General features: G+C 43.3%; 1 protein-coding gene and 1 long non-coding RNA gene across 4 annotated transcripts; one reads left to right on the forward strand and one right to left on the reverse strand.

The window, feature by feature from the left end:
- Positions 1–499: 499 nt before the first annotated feature.
- LOC130387990 (coiled-coil domain-containing protein 106-like) lies at positions 500–3,007 on the forward strand. 3 transcript variants are annotated; one of them, XM_056597284.1, is made up of 4 exons: positions 500–738; positions 1,029–1,177; positions 2,038–2,277; positions 2,403–3,007. In XM_056597284.1, exons 2-4 carry the CDS (start codon positions 1,090–1,092, stop codon positions 2,717–2,719), a joined length of 645 nt encoding a protein of 214 aa, XP_056453259.1. In that variant the 5' UTR covers positions 500–738; positions 1,029–1,089; the 3' UTR covers positions 2,720–3,007. The 3 variants fall into 3 exon arrangements, with proteins under 3 accessions (XP_056453259.1, XP_056453258.1, XP_056453260.1); XM_056597283.1 differs by having other exon boundaries at positions 500–1,177; XM_056597285.1 differs by having other exon boundaries at positions 500–1,177; positions 2,041–2,277.
- Positions 3,008–22,804: 19,797 nt separating this feature from the next.
- Positions 22,805–25,361, reverse strand: LOC130387758 (uncharacterized). The gene is made up of 3 exons (XR_008896348.1): positions 24,176–25,361; positions 23,991–24,080; positions 22,805–23,257 (listed from the first exon to the last, which is right to left on the reverse strand). It is a non-coding gene; the product is annotated as an uncharacterized LOC130387758 (long non-coding RNA).

A 25,361-nucleotide genomic window follows, 5' to 3' on the forward strand; every position in this document is an offset into this window, starting at 1 on the left:
CAATATGCATCAATAATCCACATTGATATTAACACCTTTTCTTACCAAGTGTAATTGTCTCCTCCCTTGTCTTCTTTCAATTTCATCCTGCGATTGCAGAGATTGCATTTCATTTGTGGCCTTAACAGATGTTTTTTCTGTAGCCATTTGATTAGCTTCAGGCTCCGTTTCTTCGACCTGCGCCTATGAATAAGCTCCAGCAATTTCCTATTCAATCTATTCATCATAAACTAGTATTCCAGCACACGCACTTATTCGGCACACAGACCAATGTTTCCTCTTACTGATGCGTAATGGAAGGAAGGAGAAGGTAGAGTTTTGGTACAGTCCCGTCAACGGTGGTTGTTCTTCACCCACAAATGTCTCACCAGAAAACCAAAAGAACTAAAGTTGGCTAACCAGCAATAAATTGAAAAGTTGTTCAGGAGAACTTTCCAGTTTATTTAGCGCATATTTCCATCACATGAAACAATTAAACATGTAACATGCAATACTTTTATTTAAAACCCATTCATAGTTCCTGCAGTGTTGAGCAGAGGGGGACAGCCAATCAGGTGGGCACTTAGATTCATCACACGAGGGAGTCGGAACACAACTGCCAACTTGTTGCAGACATGAGACGTGCTGATACCCGCTCTCGGTCTAAACGTCCAGCGAACACGCTGAGCTCGGCAAGGAATACCCCTGCCGCCGGAGACGAATCGGTTGAGGAGGAAGCGGCGGGAACGTCTTCCACCGGTAAGTTGCAAGGCCAAGCTAATGCACATGAGAGCCGCGGTGGTAAGCTAGCTAACCAGCTGTAAGAGCTAGCTAGCTTGCCATTGACAGCTATTGATAGTTAGCATCCACGTGTTCAACTGTCTCACGCCTGAGTGTCGTTCCGACAGGCATTAATGTACAGATGTACCACCTAGCTAGTAACCTTAGACTATCAAAACGATTTCCCTTCTTGCTTAATGTGCATATGATTAACCTTCATTATTGGAAATGAGCGGTGTGAACATTTTTACTTTCCCACAAACATTAAGCTAGGACCACAGTCCTCCTAATGCCCAACTGGCTTCAACGAGACTGCGCCATGAGCTGCAGATGGCCAGGCAGAAGTTGGACTGGCAGCAGGAGCTGGTTAAAGACTTGACCAAAGAAAGGGACTTCCTGCTGGAACAACTGGCTATGAGTAAGTCAATTTGCCATATTTGACAATACACTTGCTAACTTGAAACCTTTTCGTGCCAGCCCAATCGTGCCCTCATGGTCTAATACCACGTGCTTATAATCTCTTATGCTAACATAAAGTTATCATTGTGTTGCCGTATGCGTTACTGATGATGTAAGTGCATAATTGTATGTTCCTGCTAGCATTAGCCTACTCTCTTCGTGTTTATGTTGATTAACATTATTGGTTAAATTCTAGTCATTTCCTCACGTACGTTTGCATCGACCTGTGCTAGCCTGTCTCCTACACTGTGCCACGGAGATTCGCGTGTTCGGATCGTGGTGGTAGCTGGACATAGGCTCCTAGGCAATGCCTGTATTTTCCATTTGTGGTCTTAGAGCGCCATTTTGTGGTATATTTATGTAACTGCGTTGTAATTCTAGTGTTTATAATACACTGAGTGCAGGTGTTTGTTATAACAATTATTATTATTATTTCAGTTGTTTGCATAGCAAATCTGCATATTGCATAATAGTGAATTATATATTATGAATTATTAATATGTAATTGCACAATAGTGAATTATATATTATAAATAATGAATAATTACTATGTATATTGTTAAATATTAAGGATATTGGTACAGGTTGCTATTATGTATATTTATTTTCTGTATTCTGTATTTCTTTATTCTACAGAAAGCCAAATTTTAATTAATAATAACTAATGAATTATGATATTTTTAATACGGTAAATAATAAAACAAAAAACAGTAACGGGATGATTTTGAACTCAGAAAACTATCTTCCAAAGACCATCACACTTACTAGTGTGCCACGCACATTTTCCACTAATCATCCTCGGTCATTGTCTGTTTTTAGCAGCAAGAAAAAAGGACAAGGGCAGTCCACCCCAGGCGAAGAAGTGCCAGTCGCAGGGAGCCGACTCAACCGACTCGTCCAAGTCGGGGCCTGATTCTTCCCACTCTTCTTCCGACCCTTCCTCCGACTCTTCCTCCTCGGATGAGGGACAGAAGAAGAAGAAGAAGAACAGCAGGGGAAAAGGACGGAAGCAGGGGAAAAGGGCAAAGAACCGGAAGGGGCAAGGTGTTTACCAGCGAGGTAATAAGAATATACAGTGGCGGGGGAAAGTGTACACCCACTTTCAAGTGTATCAAGTTTGATAATTGAATTAGTAGTATATGTATGATGTGCGCTGTACTCATTTTACCTTCTCTTATTTGAAGCTAAAGATCCTGAAGAGGTGGTGGCCCGGTACCGCAAGGTGCTGAAAATCTGCAGGAAGGGAAGAACCATGGGGGCAGCCTTCAAAGCTGTGGGGGTCGACCGCAACACCATTGTTGTAAATGCCCCCATGGCAGAGCTGTGCATTGCTGCCCCAGAGGCGTATGCAGAGCTAAAAGAGAGCGCCCCCAAAAAGGAGAAGCTCTCCAGTTTTGCACAGAGGTGCAAGGATGCCATAGACGTGGACGAAAACATTGTTACCCGAATCAAAGAATATAAAGACTCTGGCAAACTTTTGCCAATTACTAAAAAAAACTAGCTGATCCCCTTATTTAAAGTTACGTTGTTGTTGTTGCTGTTGTGTTAGATATTAGATTATTAGAATGCATGTTTAAAGTGAATTTATTGTCAGTGTGGTTTTTTAAATAAATGTTTTACAATTTCACTTCATTCCCTCGATGCTGTGTTGTGTGTTTTTGCCATTGATATGTTTAACAACCTAACGTTTGAGGTCATTTTTGGAGTTTGTGTCTTCTAATGGTATGTCCCTCAGTAACAGGCCATTTGTAAATGCTTATAAAGTATAGACAGTACCAACTTTATATCAACCCATGCAAAACACTTTACTAATGGTAAGTAAATGGTTTCTATAGTATGGTCCTCAGTTACTGGCCATTTGTAAATGCTTATAAAGTATAGACAGTGCCAACTTCATATCAACCCATGCAAAACACTTTACTTATGGTAAGTAAATGGTTTCTATAGTATGTTCCTCAGTTATTGGCCATTTGTAAATGCTTATAAAGTATAGACAGTGTCTACTTTATATCAACCCATGCAAAACACTTTACTAATGATAAGTAAATGCTTTCTAAAAACCTATATTAAGCATAAACTAAGGTGCTACATGTGCTCACATATATTATTTCACTTATGAATTGGACGATAGCTTGTGCTTGACAAAGGTTATTCATGATGACCCATAAATGGTGAGCAGACCATCATCACATGCCTTATAAAGGATATTATGAATCATTACTAACTCATTGAAACCTGCTTGCTTAATCATTTGTAAAATGTGAGCAGACCATTATTATATACCTTATTAATGATCTTATAAATAATTAGAAAATGGTTTGAAAAATGTTCATACAAACATGACTACTCGTTTACAAATAGCTTGCTAATGTCCTTATAAATGATCTTTTAGATCGTTAGAAAATCGTTTGAAACATGTTCATAATACATCTATACTCATTTAAAAATAGCTTACTAATGTCCTTATATATGATATTATAGATCCATTAGAAAATCATTTGAAACGTGTTTGTAAATACATTAATACATGTTTGTAAATACATTAATACTCATTTATAAATCCCTAAATAATGTCCTTATAAAAACCTCTTATAGATCATTAGAAAACAGGTTCATAAATACATTACTACTCATTTACAAATACATTACTAAGGTTTGTAAATGTTGGGATAACAATTTGTAAATGATGAACAAACTATGAACAAATGCTTCATAAATGGTTTATTATGGAGGGTTATTATAAAGTGTTACCGAAAAACGTACATGCGTTAGTGGGCTTCTATACCACAAAGGAAAAAAAAATAAAACGCGACATGGCCCGTTCCAAGACCACCTCTGCTGCCAGAGCTGACATATCTGACTCCTGTTCCCCCTCCACCTTTCATCAGCCAGCTCTTCCTATGATGGTTGCAGTTCGTCACTTCATGATCAAGTGAGCCAATGCTCACAGTGACTCTGCCAAGTAATCGTGACTTGTCCCGGGCTTCAAGGTGGGATCTTACCCGTCGTTGGCTAACCAGCCTTCCATACTGGCTTATTGCAGGATGCCGTACCTGGGATTCAATCAATCCCCACCCATATAGTGGTATAGATCGCAAGGCGGAGGGATGGAGACAGAGTCTTCAGCCACATCTGCCCTATGCAGCCAAGTGTGTGCGTAATGGATACACATCAGGGAAACTATAAAACAAAAGGTAATTTATCAGAGTTAAAATTATTAAAGTGTTGCAGCAGCAGTAGTGGCATTTGAAAGGTAAACCCACTACTTCCGAATCCAAAATGACAACATAGCATGTAGGACCCCTTCCCAACAGATGTGGCGTCAATCCACCTATTGTCCTTAACTAGGGAGATGTGAAAGAAAACAAAAATCACAATATTAAAACTTGCATTTTCAATATCGGGCGACTCACTGCTGTCTTAACCATTACTCAAAATCACAATTCTCTTCATAATCCTACCCGATTGCCCTTGACTATCTATTTAAATTGGACGACCTAATTAAACCTTTTATTCTACCTAAGCATTTTAGTGTTTTCCACATTTTGATTCACTACTATACCCAACCCTAACCCTCTATGTTGTCCTTATCTAGTTTATTCAACACTGAATTGATACATTGTTTCCAGTTACTAATTAACCATATTGTTTTATCTGAAGTATGCTTTCAGTATCCCCTTGTGTCTTCCATCACTCTGAGTAGGAGAGGATTCTCCCCTACCTCGGCGGCCCTGACACACACACACACACGAGAACAGGCTCACACACACACCCTTTCTTATTTTATTTTAAATGACATTTGTCATTGTGGATAACCTGAATTAGAAATTTGGATAACGTTTTATCGTACTTATTTGGTCTAATTTGAAGTATTGCCGATTGTTATTTCTAAATTATAAGATCACTTTTAATAAATTGTCTATTACTATCGTAATCTCTAAGAAAATATTTTATTTGTGTTGTTATCTTGGCACCTAGACCTCGTCAGGTCCAAGCACCAAAATAACATCCACCCATCCACGCAGAGTCCATGGGTTGGGTCAGCTCCTCTTTTGATGAGTGCAACTGTGTTTACCCTGGCGCCATTGAACCCCTTGACTCCTGTGGAGTGTGGTGTGCAGACATTTTTAACGCTAATTGCTCATGTTTTGGAGTCTAGATAATTATTCCTAAATCCTGTGTTCACCATGTAACTTGCTCAAGACAACTTCTCTACCTACTGAGCTAAACCGACCCCCAGCCTCCTCTCCGCTGATTTATTCATTCTCTTTCTCTCTGTCCAGCCCCCACCGGCGGTTTTTCCTTACTTACGTTCCTTCTCTTTACCTACTTCCTTTGCTTTCACAAGTCTCCGTAACCATTTTCACTTTCAGTAATCCTTTCCTTTCCTTTCTGGTTTATTTGTTTTTGGACACACTCCAAAACTAGATTATTAATCTCAAAAGGCCATCGAAAGATACGAATCTCCCCAAAGAAAATTCTAACCGGAAAGCCTTCTCTAATCTCATCGCCACTTCTCGTTGCCAATCCACACACTCTTCCTCTTTCCTTCTTCTTCTTCTCTGTCTCACTCTTCACAAATCACTTCATCCGACCCCTCTAACTCAACTCAATACTCTTTCTCACTCACTCCTCACTCACTCGCTCACATATATACACCTTAAAATAAGAATTCTCAGATTGTCATCTTTGGAGCTGTAACACAACTTCATCCGAATCTAATGACCTGGCCCATCAGGATTCACTTTTAGGACACACTATCAACAACACACACATACATACGCATACACCAAGTATACACACACATACCAAATTCAGAACAAAGGAAAACGTAAAGTTGTTTTCCGCTTCTGTTAGCTTTGTAATTTCTTATCACTACCTCCATGTCCCTATACATTATTGGATCAAAAAGTCCCTCCCATGGGCCATATAGTGCCTGATCCTTCTGTTCTTTCCTCCTATTTCTCAGAGATTTTTTCATCTCACCTTTAAGCAATATACGGTCTCTACTCAAAATCTCTACGGCTGTTGGTGCCATTTTAAATTATTACTCTATTTATTTATTTCGAAATACACTATTTATTAATACAATCTATTACGTTTATTTTATTCGTAATTTAGATGTACTTTCTTTATCTCTAAGGCTGCAGATGTGCACCTTTCCCCGGCGTTTATCTCCCTCCCTAAGATTGGAATGTGGCCCCCACCCTGTTTTCTATTTTTAACCCTGCTAATGCAGGCCCCTGCTTTGCTCGTCCTGATTTCTCCGTGCGCATGCAGTTAGAGTCAGCGCGATAATGTTTGAGTCAAAGAAGGTTTACACATTTATTCATTACTTCAACAAATTAACTATTTTTCTAATTTATTTATGATTATCAATTACTTCAAACAAATTGACCTCCTAATATTCTCTGTCCTCCTAATTTATTTATGACAGAATCTGTCACAGTTGCTCTATGATTTGCTCCACAGGCATTGGTTCTTAGACAGGTGCGGGGCGTGGCGAGCGGAGCTGGGCACCGCAACGTGGCACACCTGGACCTCATCAACTAATCACACTCTTTCTTAAGCCTGGCGGGGACTTCTCGTCGGCGCCAGATTATTCCGTCTCATTCGGTATTTTGGCTGACGTGTGTACATCGACCTTCGATTCCCTAACCTGATTTTGTGATTCCTAAACGTTGTGTTATCTTTTCGCCAGTTGCCAGTTCCTCGCCAGTGGATTAGCCCCGGACCGCAACACTCTCTTTTTTTGAGGGGACTAACTGACCGTATTAGAGACGAGCTCGCGGTTAGGGACGAGACCAGCTCGTTAGACGAACTCATTGCCTTAGCCTCCCGCTTGGATAATCGATTAAGAGAGAGACTGAGGGACAGACGCAATCATCCCGACACTCCGCCCGCCGCTGTTGGTTCTGGATCTACCGGTTGGCCGGTCGCCAGGTCTAACCCCATGTCTCGTTCTGCTCCCAACGCTTCTTCCACCGATGTAGGACTCGGGCCCGAGCCCATGCAGGTGGGGAGAATGCGGTTGCCCTCTGCAGAACGTCGCCGTCGTACTAGGAACAATCTCTGTCTTTACTGTGGGGAGGGGGGTCATACTCTTGACGCTTGCCCACAGACAGTAAAAGGGCAGGCTCACCAGCTTCCAGGGGGCAGCTGGTGAGCCGAGTAGCCGGTCCTCCGGGTTCCCCCACGCGGATCCTAGTACCGGGTCAGTTACCAGGTCTTCAGCATTTCTAGTCTTTTTTTGTTTTTATTGACTCGGGTTCTGATCTTTTGTTCTCAGGCCCAGCTGAGACTGGACTTACTCCCTGAGCCCAAGGAAGTCTTTGCCTTGGATGGCCGCCTCTTGGCTCGGGTCACTCACTGGACCACTCCTGTTTCACTCCTGCTCTCGGGCAACCATCAGGAATTAATTCGTTTTTTTGTTATTCCCTCCCCCACGTCCCCCGTTGTGCTCGGCCTTCCCTGGCTTAGATTGCATAACCCCCACATTGACTGGTCCACCTCATCCTTAGTCAGCTGGAGCACTTTTTGTCATTCTCGCTGCCTTCGGTCGGCCACGCCCCCTAGTAAGTGCGCCGCTCCTCCTCACTCACCTGACCCCATAGACCTCTCTGGAGTTCCCTCCTTTTACCATGACCTCCAGGAGGTATTTAGTAGAGATAGGGCCCAGTCCCCGCCCCCTCACCGTCCCTATGACTGCTCTATTGACTTGTTGCCCGGTGCCCCCCTGCCTTCCAGCAAACTGTTCAACTTGTCTAAGCCGGAGAGAGAGTCCATGGAGAACTATATTTCCGAGTCACTGGCGAATGGCCTCATTCGTCCTTCTTCCTCTCCCGTGGGAGCAGGGTTCTTCTTTGTGGAGAAGAAGGACAAATCCCTGCGCCCCTGTGTGGACTACAGGGGAATAAACGACATCACGGTCAAGAACAAGTACCCTCTTCCGCTTCTTGACTCTGCCTTTGCTCCTCTTCACCAGGCCACCATCTTCACTAAGCTGGATCTCCGGAACGCCTACCATCTGGTTCGCGTCCGGGAGGGGGACGAATGGAAGACAGCATTCAACACTCCACTGGGTCACTTCGAATATCTCGTTATGCCTTTCTGGCTCACTAATGCATGGTTCGGTTGGTGTTACGGCGGTTATGGGAGAACAAGCTGTTCGTCAAGGCGAAATGTTCCGAAATGTTCCTTCCACACCGACTCGGTCAGTTTCCTGGGCTTCGTGGTGCACACGAACAGCTGCAGCGCACACCCGGAGTTTTCTTTTTGGGTTACTTTAACCACTGTAAACTTGAGACAGCTTTGCCGGGCTTTGAACAATTTGTAAAATGTGACACAAGAAATAACGCGATTCTAGATAAATGTTATGGCAATATAAAGGGAGGATACTCAGGAAAACCAAAGCCCCCCCTTTCCAACTCAGATCACAACACCATACATCTAATACCCGCATATAATTCTGTCTTCAAATCAAGTAAACCTGAACATAAGACGGTTAATGTGTGGTCAGACGACGCAATTGAGACCTTAAGGGGGTGTTTCATGTGCACAGATTGGTCCCTGTGCCATGCACTAGAACTGGATGAGGCCACTGTAACTATAACGGACTACATAGAGTTTTGTGTTGGCATTGTGGTGCCCAAGAAAGAAATCGTAGTCTACCCCAATAACAAACCCTATGTAACATAAGAAATAAAAGACTGTATAAATAGGAAAAAGCAGGCCTTTAGAAGTAAAGACAGAGCAGGGCTGTCAGTTGTCCAAAAATAACTCAAACAACTTCTCACTAATGCAAGAGAACAACATAGGCAAACAATGGAACATAACCTCCAAATGTCAAATACAAAAAAAACTTTGGCACGCAATGAAATCAGTCACTAATATGAACCCTGTAAAGAAACAAATAATCACCCTGGACGAGCACCAAAAATCAAACGAGTTGAATGACTTTTACCTGAGATTCGACAGTCAAAACTTCTCTCAGGAGTGTGACAGGGTTTTGCAGTCCCTGCCAGACACTGATGACACCTGCTGCCTGGAAGTCCACCCGACCAGCATCCGCCGTCTCTTTAGTAGAGTACGTACGGGCAAGGCCGCAGGCCCTGATGGCCTGCCAGATTTTTTACTCAAAAGCTGTGCAGAGGAACTAACAACAGCATGGTGTCCAATATTCAAAAAGTCACTTAACATTCACACAGTTCCAGCTCTGTGGAAGAAGTCAATTATAACTCCAGTGCCTAAAAAGCCCTGTGCCACAGAAAACAATAATTTCCGTCCCGTAGCCCTTACTTCTATTGTTATGAAATGTTTTGAGAAATTTGTTGTGTCACTGCTCATGAAGGATGTTGAGCCAAAGTTAGACGTGTACCAGTTTGCGTATAAGCAGGAATGCAGTACTGATGATGCAATCCTTTGCACCTTGCACTTTATTTCCAAGCACCTTGAGAACACAAAAGCGTATGCTAGAATTTTATTTGTTGATTTCAGCTCAGCTTTTAATACAGTGCAAATTCACATACTATTAGAGAAGCTCAAAGGCATGAGTGTAAACCCCAACTTGAACAAATGGTTTTACTCTTTTTTAACGAACAGAACACAGCAAGTGAAGGTCAACAGAACACTGTCAGACACCAAACACTGTAACACAGGAGTCCCACAGGGTTGCGTTGTATCACCAACACTGTTTACGTTGTATACCAATGACTGTAGGACTCTGCACCCTAACAATTATATGGTGAAATTTGCGGACGATACCGTGCTCCTGAGCCTTCTACACAAGGATACGGACCCCTCTGTGTACCAGGATGAGATAGACCTATTTATTAAGTGGTGTGACACCAACCATCTTATTCTAAATGTGACCAAAACACAGGAAATGGTTTTGGATCCGAGGCAAGTGATCAAAAATCAGAAAATCACCCGGGTATCCTCATACAAGTATTGAGGGGTTCATATTGATAATCTTCTCTGCTGGAAGACACATATTGACAACCTGTGCAATAGACTGCAACAGAGGCTGTACTTTTTGCGAAGATTAAGATTGTACGGCGTAAGCAGCCACATCATGATGATTTTCTACCGTGCCATTGTAGAGAGCATCCTTAGATATGGGATCTCCTCATGGTTTGGCAACCTAACCATTAAGCCAGTGGTTCCCAACCTTTTTTGGGCTGTGACCCCATTTTGACATCAAAAATTTCTGGCGACCCCAGTGTAATGATAAGAGTACACAATTAATATTAAGATAAATACTACCACCAACCACTAGGTGGCGGCCCCTGTAACTAATTGTATACTAACTATATATATTTGTTATTAGAGTAAGACAATGAAAAGCCCCGCTTGAGTCACTAGGCCACAATAAAGCCATCTGTTCCTAAAGTCAGTTTCTGACTAATTTAGTAACATTACACCCAGAGACTTTTTTTTTCTAGAATTATATTTTGAAAATGTTTGTTATACTGTGAACAAATACAGAGTAGCCAGGATAAGTGCACTAATTGACAAATTTATTTTCTCTGACGGCTGTATTCACAAGGCTGAAAATTAAAAGGCCTACTGTGCAAGCAATCTCTCATAGGGAATTATGAAAACAAAACAAAAAAAATGCAGAATTACTGGCCACAGTGAACATTTGAACGAATGAAATGTGGTGAAATGACCTCATCACATTTAATGAGATGGCTGAGCCTGCGCACCTCGCTGCAGCCTTTCAAAGTCAGGTGCTGTATTAGACAAAGCGCATCTCATCTCTGACGTAACATCCAGTCGAGAACGGTACTTCGACTTCATGCAAACAAGAGCACTAAATCCAGCTTCGCACAAGTATGTGCTTCCAAAGGGAACCAACAGTTTTAGAGCACACAGTGAAATCTCTGTTAGGGAATTATGAAAACAAAACAAATAAATCTACTGCAGAATTACTGGCCACAGTGAACATTTGAACGAATGAAATGTGGTGAAATGACCTCATCACATTTAATGAGATGGCTGAGCCTGCGCACCTCGCTGCAGCCTTTCAAAGTCAGGTGCTGTATTAGACAAAGCGAATCTCATCTCTGACGTAACATCCAGTCGAGAACGGTACTTCGACTTCATGCAAACAAGAGCACTAAATCCAGCTTCGCACAAGTATGTGCTTCCAAAGGGAACCAACAGTTTTAGAGCACACAGTGAAATCTCTGTTAGGGAATTATGAAAACAAAACAAAAAAATCTACTGCAGAATTACTGGACACAGTGAACATTTGAACGAATGAAATGTGGTGAAATGACCTCATGACATTTAATGAGATGGCTGAGCCTGCGCCCCTCGCTGCAGCCTTTCAAAGTCAGGTGCTGTATTAGACAAAGCGCATCTCATCTCTGACGTAACATCCAGTCGAGAACGGTACTTCGATTTCATGCAAACAAGAGCACTAAATCCAGCTTCGCACAAGTATGTGCTTCCAAAGGGAACCAACAAGTATGTGCTTCTGTACTCATCTCTTGCTCCAAACCAGAATTCCTCCACTGTCACTCGCGAATGTATTCCCTGATGAGTTCTGTCATGGGAAAGTTCAATCAGCTGTTCAACAGCGGTAGCAGGCAGGTCCACTGCGCCTGCGTCACAGTGAAATGGGTCTCTTACCCAGTCAAACTTTGACACATCCACGTCTGGGAAATAGGTAGTGAAGTGCTCTTCTAGGCGCTTCAGGTGGCTGCACATCTCCTTTGTGGAGCACTTATCGATGCTGTTGTCTTTTAAAAACTGACTCAGCTGGGGGAAAGGGGCGAAGTTTGCCTTTGAAATGCTTTCTCTCCAGTATGCAAGTTTCCCCCTGAATCCATCAATACGGTCACTCATGTGCATGAGATTCGTGTTTTTCCCCTGCATGCTTTTGTTAAGTTCGTTAAGTTTTCCAAAGATGTCCGTTACATATGCAAGGAGGCACATTTTCTGCTGGTCACACAGAAAGTCGCAAAAATCATTTTTTTTTACGTCCATGGAAAACGCCAACAGTTCGTTTCTCAGCTTGAAAAACCGCTCCAACACGTTACCTCTCGACAACCACCGTGCCTCTGTGTGAAATAGCAAGTTTTCATATTCAGACCCCATGTCGGCGCAGTGTTGCAAACAGACTGCGCGCAGAGGATGTGGCTTGATGTAATTCACCATGGTTACTACCTGTTGCAGTATGTCTGCTATGGGCGCACTCAGTTCTTCAGATGCCAGTTGTTCACGGTGAATCATGCAATGATTCCATATTGCAGATGGAGCCAACTTAGTGACAAGTGTCCGCAAACCATTTTTCCGTCCCACCATACGCTCCCAAGGAATTCTGTTTTTCTCCATATATTCGTGAAGGACATCGTACATTGCTTGGGCAGTCTCATGCCCAGGGAGAGGGAGGCAATAACAAATATCCTCATGAATTGCATTCTCTTGCATGTAACGAACAAATGTCAAAGCATGGGCATTTTTTCCTTCTGTGCTCACATCCATTTGAAGAGCGTAAGCCGGGGAATTGCAGAGTTTTTCTGTCAAGGTGCTCTCTTGGTCCTCAGCAATCGCATCAATCCGTCTCTTCACTGTGTTGTCAGACAGTGGTATCACCTTTAGCTTTTGAGCTTCTTCCTCCCCACACATCGTTTTCACCATTTCGATGGCAGCTGGCAATATTAAAGTCTCAGCAATGCTATGCGGCTTCATATTCTTAGCAATGAGATAGCTCACTTCAAGAGATGCTTTCAGGGCCCGCTCGCTAACGGTCACAGCTTTTTTGAAATACACTCGCTGCTTATTCAGCTCGGCAAATTTATTTTCGAAAAAAGCTCTTGGTTTTCCGACATGCTCTTTGTGTGTGGTCTCAAAGTGTCTTTTGAGCTTGTTCGGCTTCATACTCTCGGCAGACAGGACCTTACTACACAGCAGACATTTCGGCTTCTCCTCGTTTCTTTCCATCACATACTGAATGAAACTTTGGTCATATGTTCTCTGCCTCTTTGGTGTGTGTGCCAGAGTTCCAATTGGAACTGTCTTTGGAGGGACAGGGCCAGGCGGGCGAATAAATCTTTCCATTTTGTTTTTTGCAAGTTTGTCTTTACATTTTACAGGTTTGAGCGGGAACTCAAGTAATGTAACTGTGCAGTCACGTGATTACGGCATTCAGAAATGCGCCAGCTCAGATATTTGCTGCATTTTATTTGAACTACATTTATATTCGAGAAAATGAAAGTATAGAAGACAGTTATGTACGATTAATTTTAGTGTTTTGTTTTTTTGTTTTTTTTAATCAATACTTTTTAAAAAATAAATTACGACCCCATTTAAATTCCAGGCGACCCCACATGGGGTCGGGACCCCAAGGTTGAAAAACCCTGCGTTAAGCTGAAAAGCAAACTGGCCGGCATGCACAAAACAGCAATGAAAATCGTAGGGAGGAAAGAATATGAGCCTATACAGAGCATATATGAGCAGGCAGTTAGGAAAAAAGCAAAGAAAATTATTTCCAACTCCCAGCACCCACTCTTCCCTGAATATGAAACCCTTCCATCAGGGAGAAGACTCTGTGTGCCGCTATGCAAATCCAACTGCCTTAAATTATCATTTGTCCCAGCCTCCATTAAGCTGATGAACAATGTGCAATAGAATGATGTGCAATAAATAGGTTAGCACTTTAGCACATAGTACTTTAGCACATAGCACTTTAGAACTAAGCACTCTAGCACATAGCACTTTATCCATAAGTTCTAGTGCAATAAACACTTGCACTTGATCCCCATACTGTCGATTTCTATGTAATTCAGCAAGGTGCAGTTTAAGTCTATCAAGCCCCATGTTCTCGATGTTAAAATGTTGGTTTGTCTGATTGTGTCTGTGGTTGTGTTTTTGTTCTGTTGTACTCTTGTGTATGTTAAGAAAGCAATGATGCACTGTGCTCAAGACAAATTTCCCCACGGGGACAATAAAGTTGAACCTTGACCTTGACCTTGACCTTGCAGGCGGATCCTGAGAAGGTGAGGGCAGTTTCAGAGTGGCCGGTTCCTACCATTCGGAAACAGCTGCGGGGTTCCTGGGTTTTGCCAACTTTTATAGGAGGTTCATAAGGGATTATAGTCGGGTGGCTGCTCCCCTAACCCAATTAACCTCCACTAAGGTTCCTTTCGGTTGGTCGCAGACGGCTCAGTCCGCGTTTCTGCGGCTTAAGAAGTTGTTCTCCTCGGCTACATGTACTGTGTGGATGCCTCCAACTCTGGGGTGGGAGCAGTGTTGTCCCAGCGCTCGGCGCTGGACAACAAATTACACCCCTGTTCCTTTTTCTCCCGTCGTCTTAGCTCCGCTGAGACTAACTATGACGTTGGTAACGGGGAGCTGCTAGCAGTGGTGCTGGCATTGCAGGAGTGGAGGCACTGGTTGGAGGGAGCGGCGCATCCATTTATCGTGTGGACGGACCATCGGAACCTGGCCTACATCCAGACCGCCCGTAGGCTGAACTCCCGCCAGGCACGTTGGGCTCTCTTCCTGGGTCGGTTTCGTTTTACCCTCACCTACCATCCTGGTTCCAAGAACGGCAAGGCCGACGCTCTCTCTCGCCAGTACGACTCCCCGGTGTTGCAGTCGGTGGAGGAAAGGATTCTCTCTCCCGCCTGTGTCATCGGGGCAGCCCGATGGGAGATTGAGCGGGTGGGGCTGGATGCCCAGCAAGGATTACCTACCCCTGAGGGCTGCCCTCCGGGTCGGATGTTTGTTCCCCCGGCGGCCCGCACGGCTGTTCTCCAGTGGGGGCACAAGTCCAGAGTTGCCTGACATCCAGGGTCTCTCTCTCCTCCGACAGTGGTTTGGTTTACCTGTTCCACACCGGCCGTGGTCGCACATAGCTGTGGACTTCGTGACTGGTCTCCCGCCCTCAGACGGTAATACGGTCGTACTGACTATTGTCGATCGTTTTTCCAAGGCTGTGCATTTTGTTCCGCTTTCAAAACTCCCCTCAGCTCTGGAGACGGCGAACGTGCACGTGTTCCGGCTCCACGGTATCCCCCAGGACATTGTGTCGGACCGGGGACCGCAGTTCTCCTCACGAGTTTGGAAGGCGTTTTTTCAGGCGTTAGGGGCGTCGGCCAGCCTCTCCTCCGGCTACCACCCACAGACTGGGGCAGAGCGTCTGGCTCTCCTCTCGGGACCTGCCCCTTCAGACTGAGTGTAAGAAGCTGACACCTAAGTACATTGGTCCGTATGTGATTTCGGGTATCATTAATCCGTGTGCTATCAAGCTCAAGCTACCCCCTGCGCTCAACATCCATCCAGTCTACCACGTTTCACTGCTAAAGCCTGTTTCTGCAAGCATTCTCAATCCTCCGGCCGAACCCCCTCCACCCCCCCCGGCTCATCGATGACCACCCGGCCTATTCTGTCCGGGAACTGTTGGATGTACGCAGACGGGGTAGGGGGTTCCAGTTTCTGGTGGACTGGGAGGGATACGTGCCGGAGGAGCGGTCCTGGGTCTCCCGATCCTTTATTTTGGATCCTGAGCTTATCAGGGAATTTTATGAACGCTTTCCAGAGAGGCCTGGTGGGCCGCCAGGAGGCGTACGTTGAGGGGGGAGGGGTACTGTCACGGTTGCTCTATGATTTGCTCCACAGGTATTGGTTCTTAGACAGGTGCGGGGCGTGGCGAGCGGAGCTGGGCACCGCAACGTGGCACACCTGGACCTCATCAACTAATCACACAACTAATCACACCTGGCGGGGACTTCTCGTCTGCGCCAGATTGTTTTGGCTGATGTGTGTACATCGACCTTCGATTCCCTAACCTGATTTTGTGATTCCTAAACGTCGTGTTATCTTTTCGCCAGTTGCCAGTTCCTCGCCAGTGGATTACCCCCGGACCGCAACACTCTCCGGTGCCTCCGCCAGCTATGCCTACCCGCTCCTGTCTTCGCCTTGCCCGCTGGTTATCTTTTGAGTTTCCCTTTGTAGACAATAAACCGTGGATTGTCCGTACTGTCTCCGTCTCTGCATCCGGGGTCCAAACCAACCTTCTCGCCAACCGTAACAGAATCAACTAAAAAGAAAACGGGCCGTACAAGTCTCCGAGGTAACTTAATCCTACCGCGGCTTGAATACAGAATACAGAAATAAAAGGTTGACCGAGCGTTGAAGCTGGCCTTTTGATTAAAACATGAACGGTCGGATATATAATCAATCAACCAGAATTTCAAACAAGTAAGTATCGCTTCACCGTGCCAAGATCAGAATTACAAATTAACTATCTCAGTTTATCCAAGAGCTGCATCTCAATCGGTCCACGATCAGCACATTTAACTCATTCACACGGCACTTTAAACAACAAGCCTTTTCTTCTAAAATAATGGTTGAATACATAACTACTCAACCAGATCAAGAACAAACAAACAAGAAACTACCAACTCAAACGGTACCCCAACCAAGAAACGTATCTATTCAAAAGTGCGAGAAGCCTGTTTTCTCAAGATGCCAAGATCGGAATTAGAAATTCACCGTCAATTGGTGCAGGATTTGCAGTTCAACTGGTCCAAGCAAAGAATTGAAAATTCACTATAGTCGGCATCCCAAGGAAGCTCTTCTCAAATAAAAACGAATTCATCCACAGTAATGAATTCTAACCAAACTCCAGCTGGGATCTCAAAAGTCCAACAGATACGCACTAATTCGACCTGTGGACCTGTACTGTCCTATTGGAACCTTCCCACTAATCCGTTCCCCTAGATAACAGTCGCAGGACTTTATAGCAGACCTTAACAAACTCCAGCTGGGGTCTCAGAAATCCAACAGGTATGCACTCATTCGACCTGCGGACCTGCGCTGTTCTATTGGAACTTTCTCACTAATTCATTCCTCTAGAAGACAGCCACAGGACTTTATAGTAGGCCTACCTAAACAAAACAACAAAACACCAATAACAACTCGTATCAAATAGGGAGCCACAAAGCGTCTTGGTTCTTTAAAACCACAGAGCGCGTATGGCCTATGTGCGCACTCTCGCTCATTATCTATAATTTTGGTTCGTTTGATCGAAGAGACACTTTACCTGCTGCTCAGCGTTCAGACGGGGCAAGAACAGATCAAAAGACTCTATCCTATATATGGCAAGACAACTTACCCTTGAGCTCTGGTCGTATGATCCGCTCGCGTCCCGTCCTCCGGCCTGGCAGCTGGCGAGTCCCTATTTCATCCTGTTCGTGACGCCAATTATGTCGTAGATTTAACCGAGATATAAAACACTTTGACAAATTTAAGAGAGAGTAAAAGAAATCAAGGGGTCCGGAGCAAGTATTGACAAAAGACTTTATTGTTTAAAAAAAGCATCAACGATAACAGCCGAGTGGGTTTGCAAAGACACTGGCGAATTAAGATTCCAGCCTCTTCTTGTACACACACAGCAGCACAGTACTCAGCAGTTTCTTGTTTTAGGTGTCCACCCATAATCAATCACAAACTCTTCTAACCATATGGTCACTGAGATAGTTTAGGACAAATTTAGAATTTTAATCCTCTTAACTTTAAATGGGGAGTCGTATAAATACGGCTAAGTTAGTTTAACTCAGAACTGTGAGTTACAATAATAATGAAATATCTGTTTGTTTTACTAGCTAAAGAATGTTATTGTATTGATAATGTTTAAAAAAATGTTGTTTTAACTCACAGTATCAAGTTTAAACAAGATGTGATTAAAAGGAGTGGAGTCAGCATGCATTGTCTCCGTAGCTTCCTGCTCCTGGGGGGTTGGGCCCCAACCCCTGCTCTGACCCCAGACTCCCAGGCACCGTGTCCAGCCCTGGATCAGAATCTAGAGACGCTTTAAATGTTTTCTACCATTAGATATACAGGCCTAATAATAATCATGGTTTACCATAGAATATAATCATTAATTTCTACCACAAGATCTGTTTCACCTCATTTATATTCTTATTTTTATTTATTTTTTGGCCTACGTAAAGCTTTTTATGCGGTCAGTTCAGCTGAACATTTTACATTTAGGGCATTTAGCCTAATATGTCGCTTTTATCCAAAGCGACTTACAATAAGTACATTTGTCATAAGAAGTGCATCAATATATCGCTGTCGGTACAGAAAGGATGTTCATAGAACCAAGTGCAAGTACAACAATCGCTAGGCTAACCAATTCCCGTGTTACAGCAATGATAGCAGCTACTGCAGTTGCTACACAGTAAGTACTATAATACAATACAATAATAATAATGAATTTTATTTGTAATGCACTTTATATTGAGCAAACAATCTCAAAGTGCTACATAAGAAAAAAAAAAAAAGTTAAAGTTACAATTTGGAGAGAGAACGTCTCTCCAAAGGAAACAACTAATGAAAGGCTTTTTTAAAAAGGTAGGTTTTTAGACCTTTTTTAAAAGTGTCCAGGGTCAGTGGTGCTCTCAGGTGGTCAGGGAGGGCATTCCAAAGACAGGGAGCGGCGTGACAGAAAGCTCTGTCTCCCATGGTTCGGAGTTTGGTCCTTGGGATCTGCAGGAGGTTTGCCTGACCGGAGCGGAGGTGTCGTGAAGTGGGCTGAGGGGTGATTAGCTCCTTCAGGTAAATAGGAGCATTACCATGGAGGCACTGGTGGGTCAGTAGGGAAACCTTGTATTCAATCCTGAATGGGACAGGGAGCCAGTGGAGGGATTTGAGAATTGGTGTGATGTGGTCAAATTTTCGTGTCCTTGTAAGGATCCGGGCAGCACAGTTTTGAATGTATTGAAGTTTTTGGATGTTTTTGTTGGAGATCCCGGCAAGAAGAGCATTACAGTAGTCCAGCCTGGTGGAGACAAAGGCATGGACGAGTTTTTCTGCATCTGGGAGAGAGAGTGATGGACGGAGTTTTGCAATGTTTTTAGGTGGTAAAAAGAGTTTTTGCAAAGCTGTTTGATGTGAAGTTCACAGGTCAGGTGGGGGTCCATTATTACACCAAGGTTGGTGACTGATGGAGAAAGGTGGATGTCGTGGCCGGCGAAGGTGATACTGGTAATGGTGGATGACCGGGTCTGATGTGGGGTGCCAATGAGAATGGCTTCAGTTTTTGAACTGTTAAGCTGCAGAAAATTCTCCTTCATCCACGCCTTTGTCTCCCCCAGGCAGGTGGTGAGTGTGGAAGATGGCAGGGTGTCAGAGGATGCTGGGTTGATTTTGAAATAAAGTTGGGTGTCATCAGCATAGCAATGGAAAGATATTCCATGCCGGCTGATGACACGGCCAAGGGGAAGCATGTAGACAGTGAAAAGGGGGGGTCCGGGGACTGACCCTTGGGGGACACCACAGGAGACGGGGAGTGTGTCTGACTTGGCTTCTCCCAGGGAGACGTATTCAGTTCTGTTAGTGAGATAGGAGGTAAACCAGTTGAGAGTTGAGTCAGATAGTCCGATGGTGGAGTGTAGGCGATGGAGGAGAATGTGGTGGTCAACCGTATCAAAAGCTGCAGTGAGATCAAGGAGAATGAGCAGGGATGGTGAGCCAGCATCAGCTGACATCAGTAGGTCGTTAGTGACCCTGGCCAGAGCAGTTTCCGTGCTGTGGCCAGGGCGGAAACCAGACTGAAATTTTTAAAACATACAAAAAACACAACACAATACAGTGTACAATGGTGGCCAGAAGGGAGAGGGTGGCTATGCAGTGTCGAGGTGGACTCTGAACAGGTGAGTTTTGAGTCTTTTTCGGAAGATAGTGAGCGACTCTGCGGTCCTGAGAGCGGCAGGGAGCTCGTCCCACTACTGAGATCCCAAAACCGAGAAAAGTTGTGACTTTGCTGAACGGCCTTTGCTAGCTCTTAGCGATGGCGGTACCAGACGTCCAGCTGAGGTAGTTGAGCGGAGGGATCGAGCTGGGGTGTGTGGCTTGGAGGTAGGCAGGGGCAGTTCCATCGACTGCCTTGTATACCAGTACCATCGTCTTAAATTTGATGCAAGGTACTACAGGGAGCCAGTGGAGGTCCCGGAAGAGGGGGGGTCACATGGGAGAACTTCGGTAGGTTGAACACGAGGCGCGCTGCCGCATTCTGGATGCGCTGCAAAGGTTTAATCGCAGAGGCAGGAAGTCCAGCCAGGAGTGAGTTGCAGTAGGCGAGGCGGGAGATGACCAGTGATTGGACTAGAAGCTGAGCTGCTTCCCTTATGAGGAAGGGCCGGATTCATCCACCGCAGTGATGTTTGCGGTGCAGCATAACTGATTGTCCAATACCACACCGAGGTTTCTGGCAGTTGGAGAAGGAGATACAGTGATGTTCTCAACGGTGACCAGTAAGTCAACATGTGGGCAATCTTTCCCTGGGATTAGGAGGATCTCGGTTTTGTTGATGTTAAGCCTCAGGTGATGGGCAGTTGTCCAGTTGCTGACGTCCGCCAGACATTCCGATATGCGTGTTGCAATCAGGGCTTCATCAGATGAAGGGAAAGAGAGAAATACAAAAGTGACAAAGTGTCGTCAGTATAGCAGTGATAGGAAAAGCTGTGTGATGCAATTACCGAGCCCAGAGATCTGGTATAGAGGGAGAACAGAAGAGGCCCCAGTACAGAGCCTTGAGGGACACCAGTTTCAAGCGTGCAAGGATTGGACAAGGAGCCATTCCGTGTCACTTGATAGGTGCGGTTCGTCAGGTAGGATGTCAATCAGGAAAGAGCAGTTTCAGCGATGCCAAGTTCGGCAAGAGTGGCAAGGAGGATCTGGTGGTTCACCGTGTCAAATGCTGCGGACAGGTCGAGGAGAATGAGAACCGATGAGAGGGACGAGGCTCTGGCAGCACGGAGGGACTCAGTCACCGCGAGGAGAGCCGTCTCAGTGGAGTGTGCCTTCTTGAAACCTGACTGGTGAGGGTCAAGGAGCTTGTTAGATGAGACATAGGAGGACAGTTGGTTAGCAACGGCACGTTCCAGTGTTTTAGACAGGAATGAAAGAAGATATACCGGTCTGTAGTTCTGGATGTCGGTGGTATTAAGAGTTGTTTTTTTGAGGAGAGGCTTTATTCTGGCAGTCTTGAAAGGCGCTGGAACAATGCCTGAAGTGAGGGAGGAGTTGATAATTGAGGTGAGAAATGGCAGGATGACGCTTGAGACATCCTGGAGGAGAGAATAGCGTCAAGGGGGCAGGTGGTGGCATGGTTAGATGTTATTATTCTGTTGACCTCGTCAGAGGTGAGAGGGCTAAATTGGGTAAAGACAGAGGAGGGGATGGGAGGAGGGAGAATGGAGGCAGGGATAAAAGAGGAGCTAATGTCCTTCACTTTCTTCACTTACTGTATTACACACTGTAAGACATTTCAGGTCAGTTCAACTTGCAAATTAAGGTTCACCTGCTGCCTTAAAACTGCAAGTTAACTCAATTTAAGATTACCTTTGTTTCAACTCTGAAAATAAAGTTCAAAAGGTTGATTATACTACACTGTTCTAGTTGTCACAATGTTGTTTTTTAAGTTGTCAAAGTTGACTTAACTTTTAATCACTTGTAATCATAACTTGATACCATTAGTTGAAACAAAATATAATTATACATCATTGATACATGAAAACTTTTAATCACATCTTGTTTAAACTTGATACTGTGAGTTAAAACAACATTTTTTTAAACATTATCAATACAATAACATTCTTTAGCTAGTAAAACAAACAGATATTTCATTATTATTGTAACTCACAGTTCTGAGTTAAACTAACTTAGCCGTATTTATACGACTCCCCATTTAAAGTTAAGAGGATTAAAATTCTAAATTTGTTTCAACTTGCATGGTAAATGACAGAGCTTCACACTGAATTCTTGCATTTGTCCAAGAACATTTATTTTATAAATACATTTATATAAACTTTAACAGAAGTTAAAGGTTTTAACATGCCATACCCAATGTATGTCTCTGTAATGTACAGAGGGTGGACTTGCAGACAGACATGACAGTCAGACAGAGGTTGGACTTGCAGACAGACAGACAGACAGACAGACAGACAGACAGACAGACAGACAGACAGACAGACAGACAGACAGACAGACAGAGGGTGGACTGACAGCGAGACAAAGGGTGGACTCGTAGAAAGAAAGAAGGTGAGGTGGGGTTGAACAATGATGTATGTGAGATAGTAAACAGATAATCATAAAATCTCGACATAAATATGAACAATGTGGAACATTGATACATCTTAAACATGTCTTTGCATCAAAACAGGCCTCACTGAGGTTGACAACCGAGAGTGCTGAGGAAAGGGGGACAGATGGGCAGGTGTCAGAAGAGGCAAAAAGTGAGATAACCGGTCCATATCGTCATATGAACAAAAACAATGGTGTACATTATAAATACTTACTTACTAATCCTCACTTACATTTGTGTTAATTGAACACAATTTTAAAACTGTGAATGAGAGAATAAGTATGGTGAAGTTGTACAGAGGAAAAATGTGGTATACGCAGAGCTTTATAAAACATCAACATCCACGTCTAAAAGATTCTTTAGCCACAATTCGAAACAAAAGTTTGTTTTCATTATACCTCAAAATGTTTTGCACATTTAAACTATTTTAGATTTTTCAACAATTTCAGATTTTTCTACTTCACAAGTGACACATTTGTCACGCATACCTGACTTGTGCTGAACAAACTAAGCCGATGAAAACCTGTATGCTAGTGTAAAGAACAAGGCAAGCTTCCCAAATAACTGCTGCCTCCTAGTAGTTGCTTGACAAGTGCATTTCTTTGTTTACATGCGATATCTAAGCAGTTTATTTCTGAGTCCATGGATTCTGGGTGAACATTGGTCCGGTTTAATGTTCATGACAACCCTCTGAAGGTACTCAAAATAATACTTCATATTACGTGGGTACTCAAGGTTTAGGCAGTAGATTGCACCCAGTAACATGGCAAAGCCTGTGGACACATCTCGGAGGTCATGTAGGATTATCTTCTCCTCTACTACCAGAGCCACGTTGAAAACATCCAATGGAAATGCATCATGCAGAGGGCCTTCGTGTCCAATTAACAGTCCAACTTGCATCCTGCTCATTAGCACGTCAAGGGTTTCACCATGAGCCTGAAAACATAAAGACAAAAACACACATCTTAACTGACTGACTTAAACATCACTGCTAGGCTAATAGAGAAAGGCTACAAATGTCTTTGACATTAATTGAGTGAGTGTTGTCATTGCCTTTCTGAATGTTCATTGTTAAGCCCAAATAATAAAACAAACCAACAGTAATTTTGGCCACTAGGAGGAGCTAAACTGAGAGAAAATGTACTGAATGTTCTCTATTTCTCAAAAATGTAGTATATTCTGATTTTAAGTATGAATAAGAATTTAATGTTATATACATTGCATTTGAAATGAAAGAATGATTATAATAGACTATGCATCACACAGCTACATGCACATGGACAGAAACTCCGGGACACACCTCTTAACTAGCATATAACATGTGGTCCAAAAAAATAAATCTAGGATGCAGCCCACTACTTTATCATCCCAGCAAACCCTTCTCTGATATACTATACTACATACTAAGCTATTTTAAAAAGTAGCCTAATGTGATAAGTTAACATTACATTATTTAAAAACAATATAAGTCTGGATATTTTATTACATATTGGTTAATTTACTGCATTTTAGGTTTCATTACATTTTCAATTTAAATTAAGGGCACATTTCATTAATTTTTCACTCATTTACTATTTTATTTGAAAAAAATTACCCCTTACGACTTATGAAAATAAAAAATGTTAAAACAAAACAATGTAATATAAAATTTGTAAATACGGTGTCTTACATCACACATCCTGATTATGTCAGAGGAATCTTCTGCAAGGTAGCATGGAAGACCAAGTAGGACAGCTGTTCTTTTGTTTTGGTTCGTGTCCTACAAGAACAAGACAAGAGTTTGTGAATAAGATACCCAAGCCAGAATACTAATTTTAGTACATTAACAAGAAATGATTTCTGTGCAGTACATACCTCCTTTTGAAGACAACTGAGAATACTGCTCAGGCGCACCCTCCTGCCTGATGCAGCAGCTTCTCCGTACATCTGTAGAACACCTGGCACCAAGGCATCTAGTCCATCCAGGAATGACTCCAGCAGTTCTTTGGTGACGATTCTACTGAACTCAGCACTGAGCTGAAACCAATAATAGAACAGCAGAGAAAAGGGCAATGAGCGAGGGAAAAATAAGAGCAGAATAGAGCTCTAAGGGACACACAAAAAACACAAATATCCTCTGTCAACCAAAGTAATAATTCAACTGTTCTCAGACACTTAACGTTAGTTAAAACAATATATTTTTTATCTATAAATGACGTTCATTTTCAGTTAATTCATCAAATTGCAAGCTGTCATGGGTAGATGTGTTCGAGCGACTTGAACTAGGTGGTAAACACTCAGTCGTGACGTGAATTTAAACCGCGTTGACGCGGCACGCAACCCCTAATACAAACACAAGACGAGACGAACATTTACGCTGTGTTAACATGTAACTAAACTAAATAAACGGACATGGAATTTAACAACGACATACTTGTTTGAGTGGTTATTGCAAAAGAACAGGTGACGTTAATGGTAAATGGTATTAAACAGAAAGTTGTAATGATGGTACTTGCAAGATTATAATAAACTGCCGTAGCGCGTATGATAAATGATATGGTTGATAAACGATTTGAAAACAGTATGAAGATAACGGAACACATAGACAAACACACAGGCAACATTTACACTCAGTCTCTTAATAATGTCCTGGGTAGCGTATCGCTACCGTGACGGTAGCTATGCGTCCCGTCACACAAGCTCCATCTGTCTGTGTAAAACATACCGGTAACAGGGGACTGCGGAAAAAAAACAGCGCATGCTGCTCATTATTAATTATCGGCATAATATCCATGTTAAAACAACTTTACTAAATGAATTGGAGTAACTAGTCAATATAAAATACAAAGTGAGCAAAGCACGAGCACGAAGTGACAGAAGCCCTAACACGCAGCCTCAACCGTTAGGTGGCTAACTAGCAAACTACACAGCAAAATCCTTAGTGTTAATTTAACTCTCATAGAGTCAAATTTAACACTTTCTTGGTGTTTATATAATCCTCACCAAGTTGGAGTTAAAGTAACACTTTTGAAAGTGTTAATATTTTAACTCTTAAATAGTG

The sequence above is a fragment of the Gadus chalcogrammus genome, chromosome 8, assembly GCF_026213295.1.
Source record: "Gadus chalcogrammus isolate NIFS_2021 chromosome 8, NIFS_Gcha_1.0, whole genome shotgun sequence".
Classification (NCBI taxonomy): Eukaryota; Metazoa; Chordata; class Actinopteri; order Gadiformes; family Gadidae; genus Gadus; species Gadus chalcogrammus.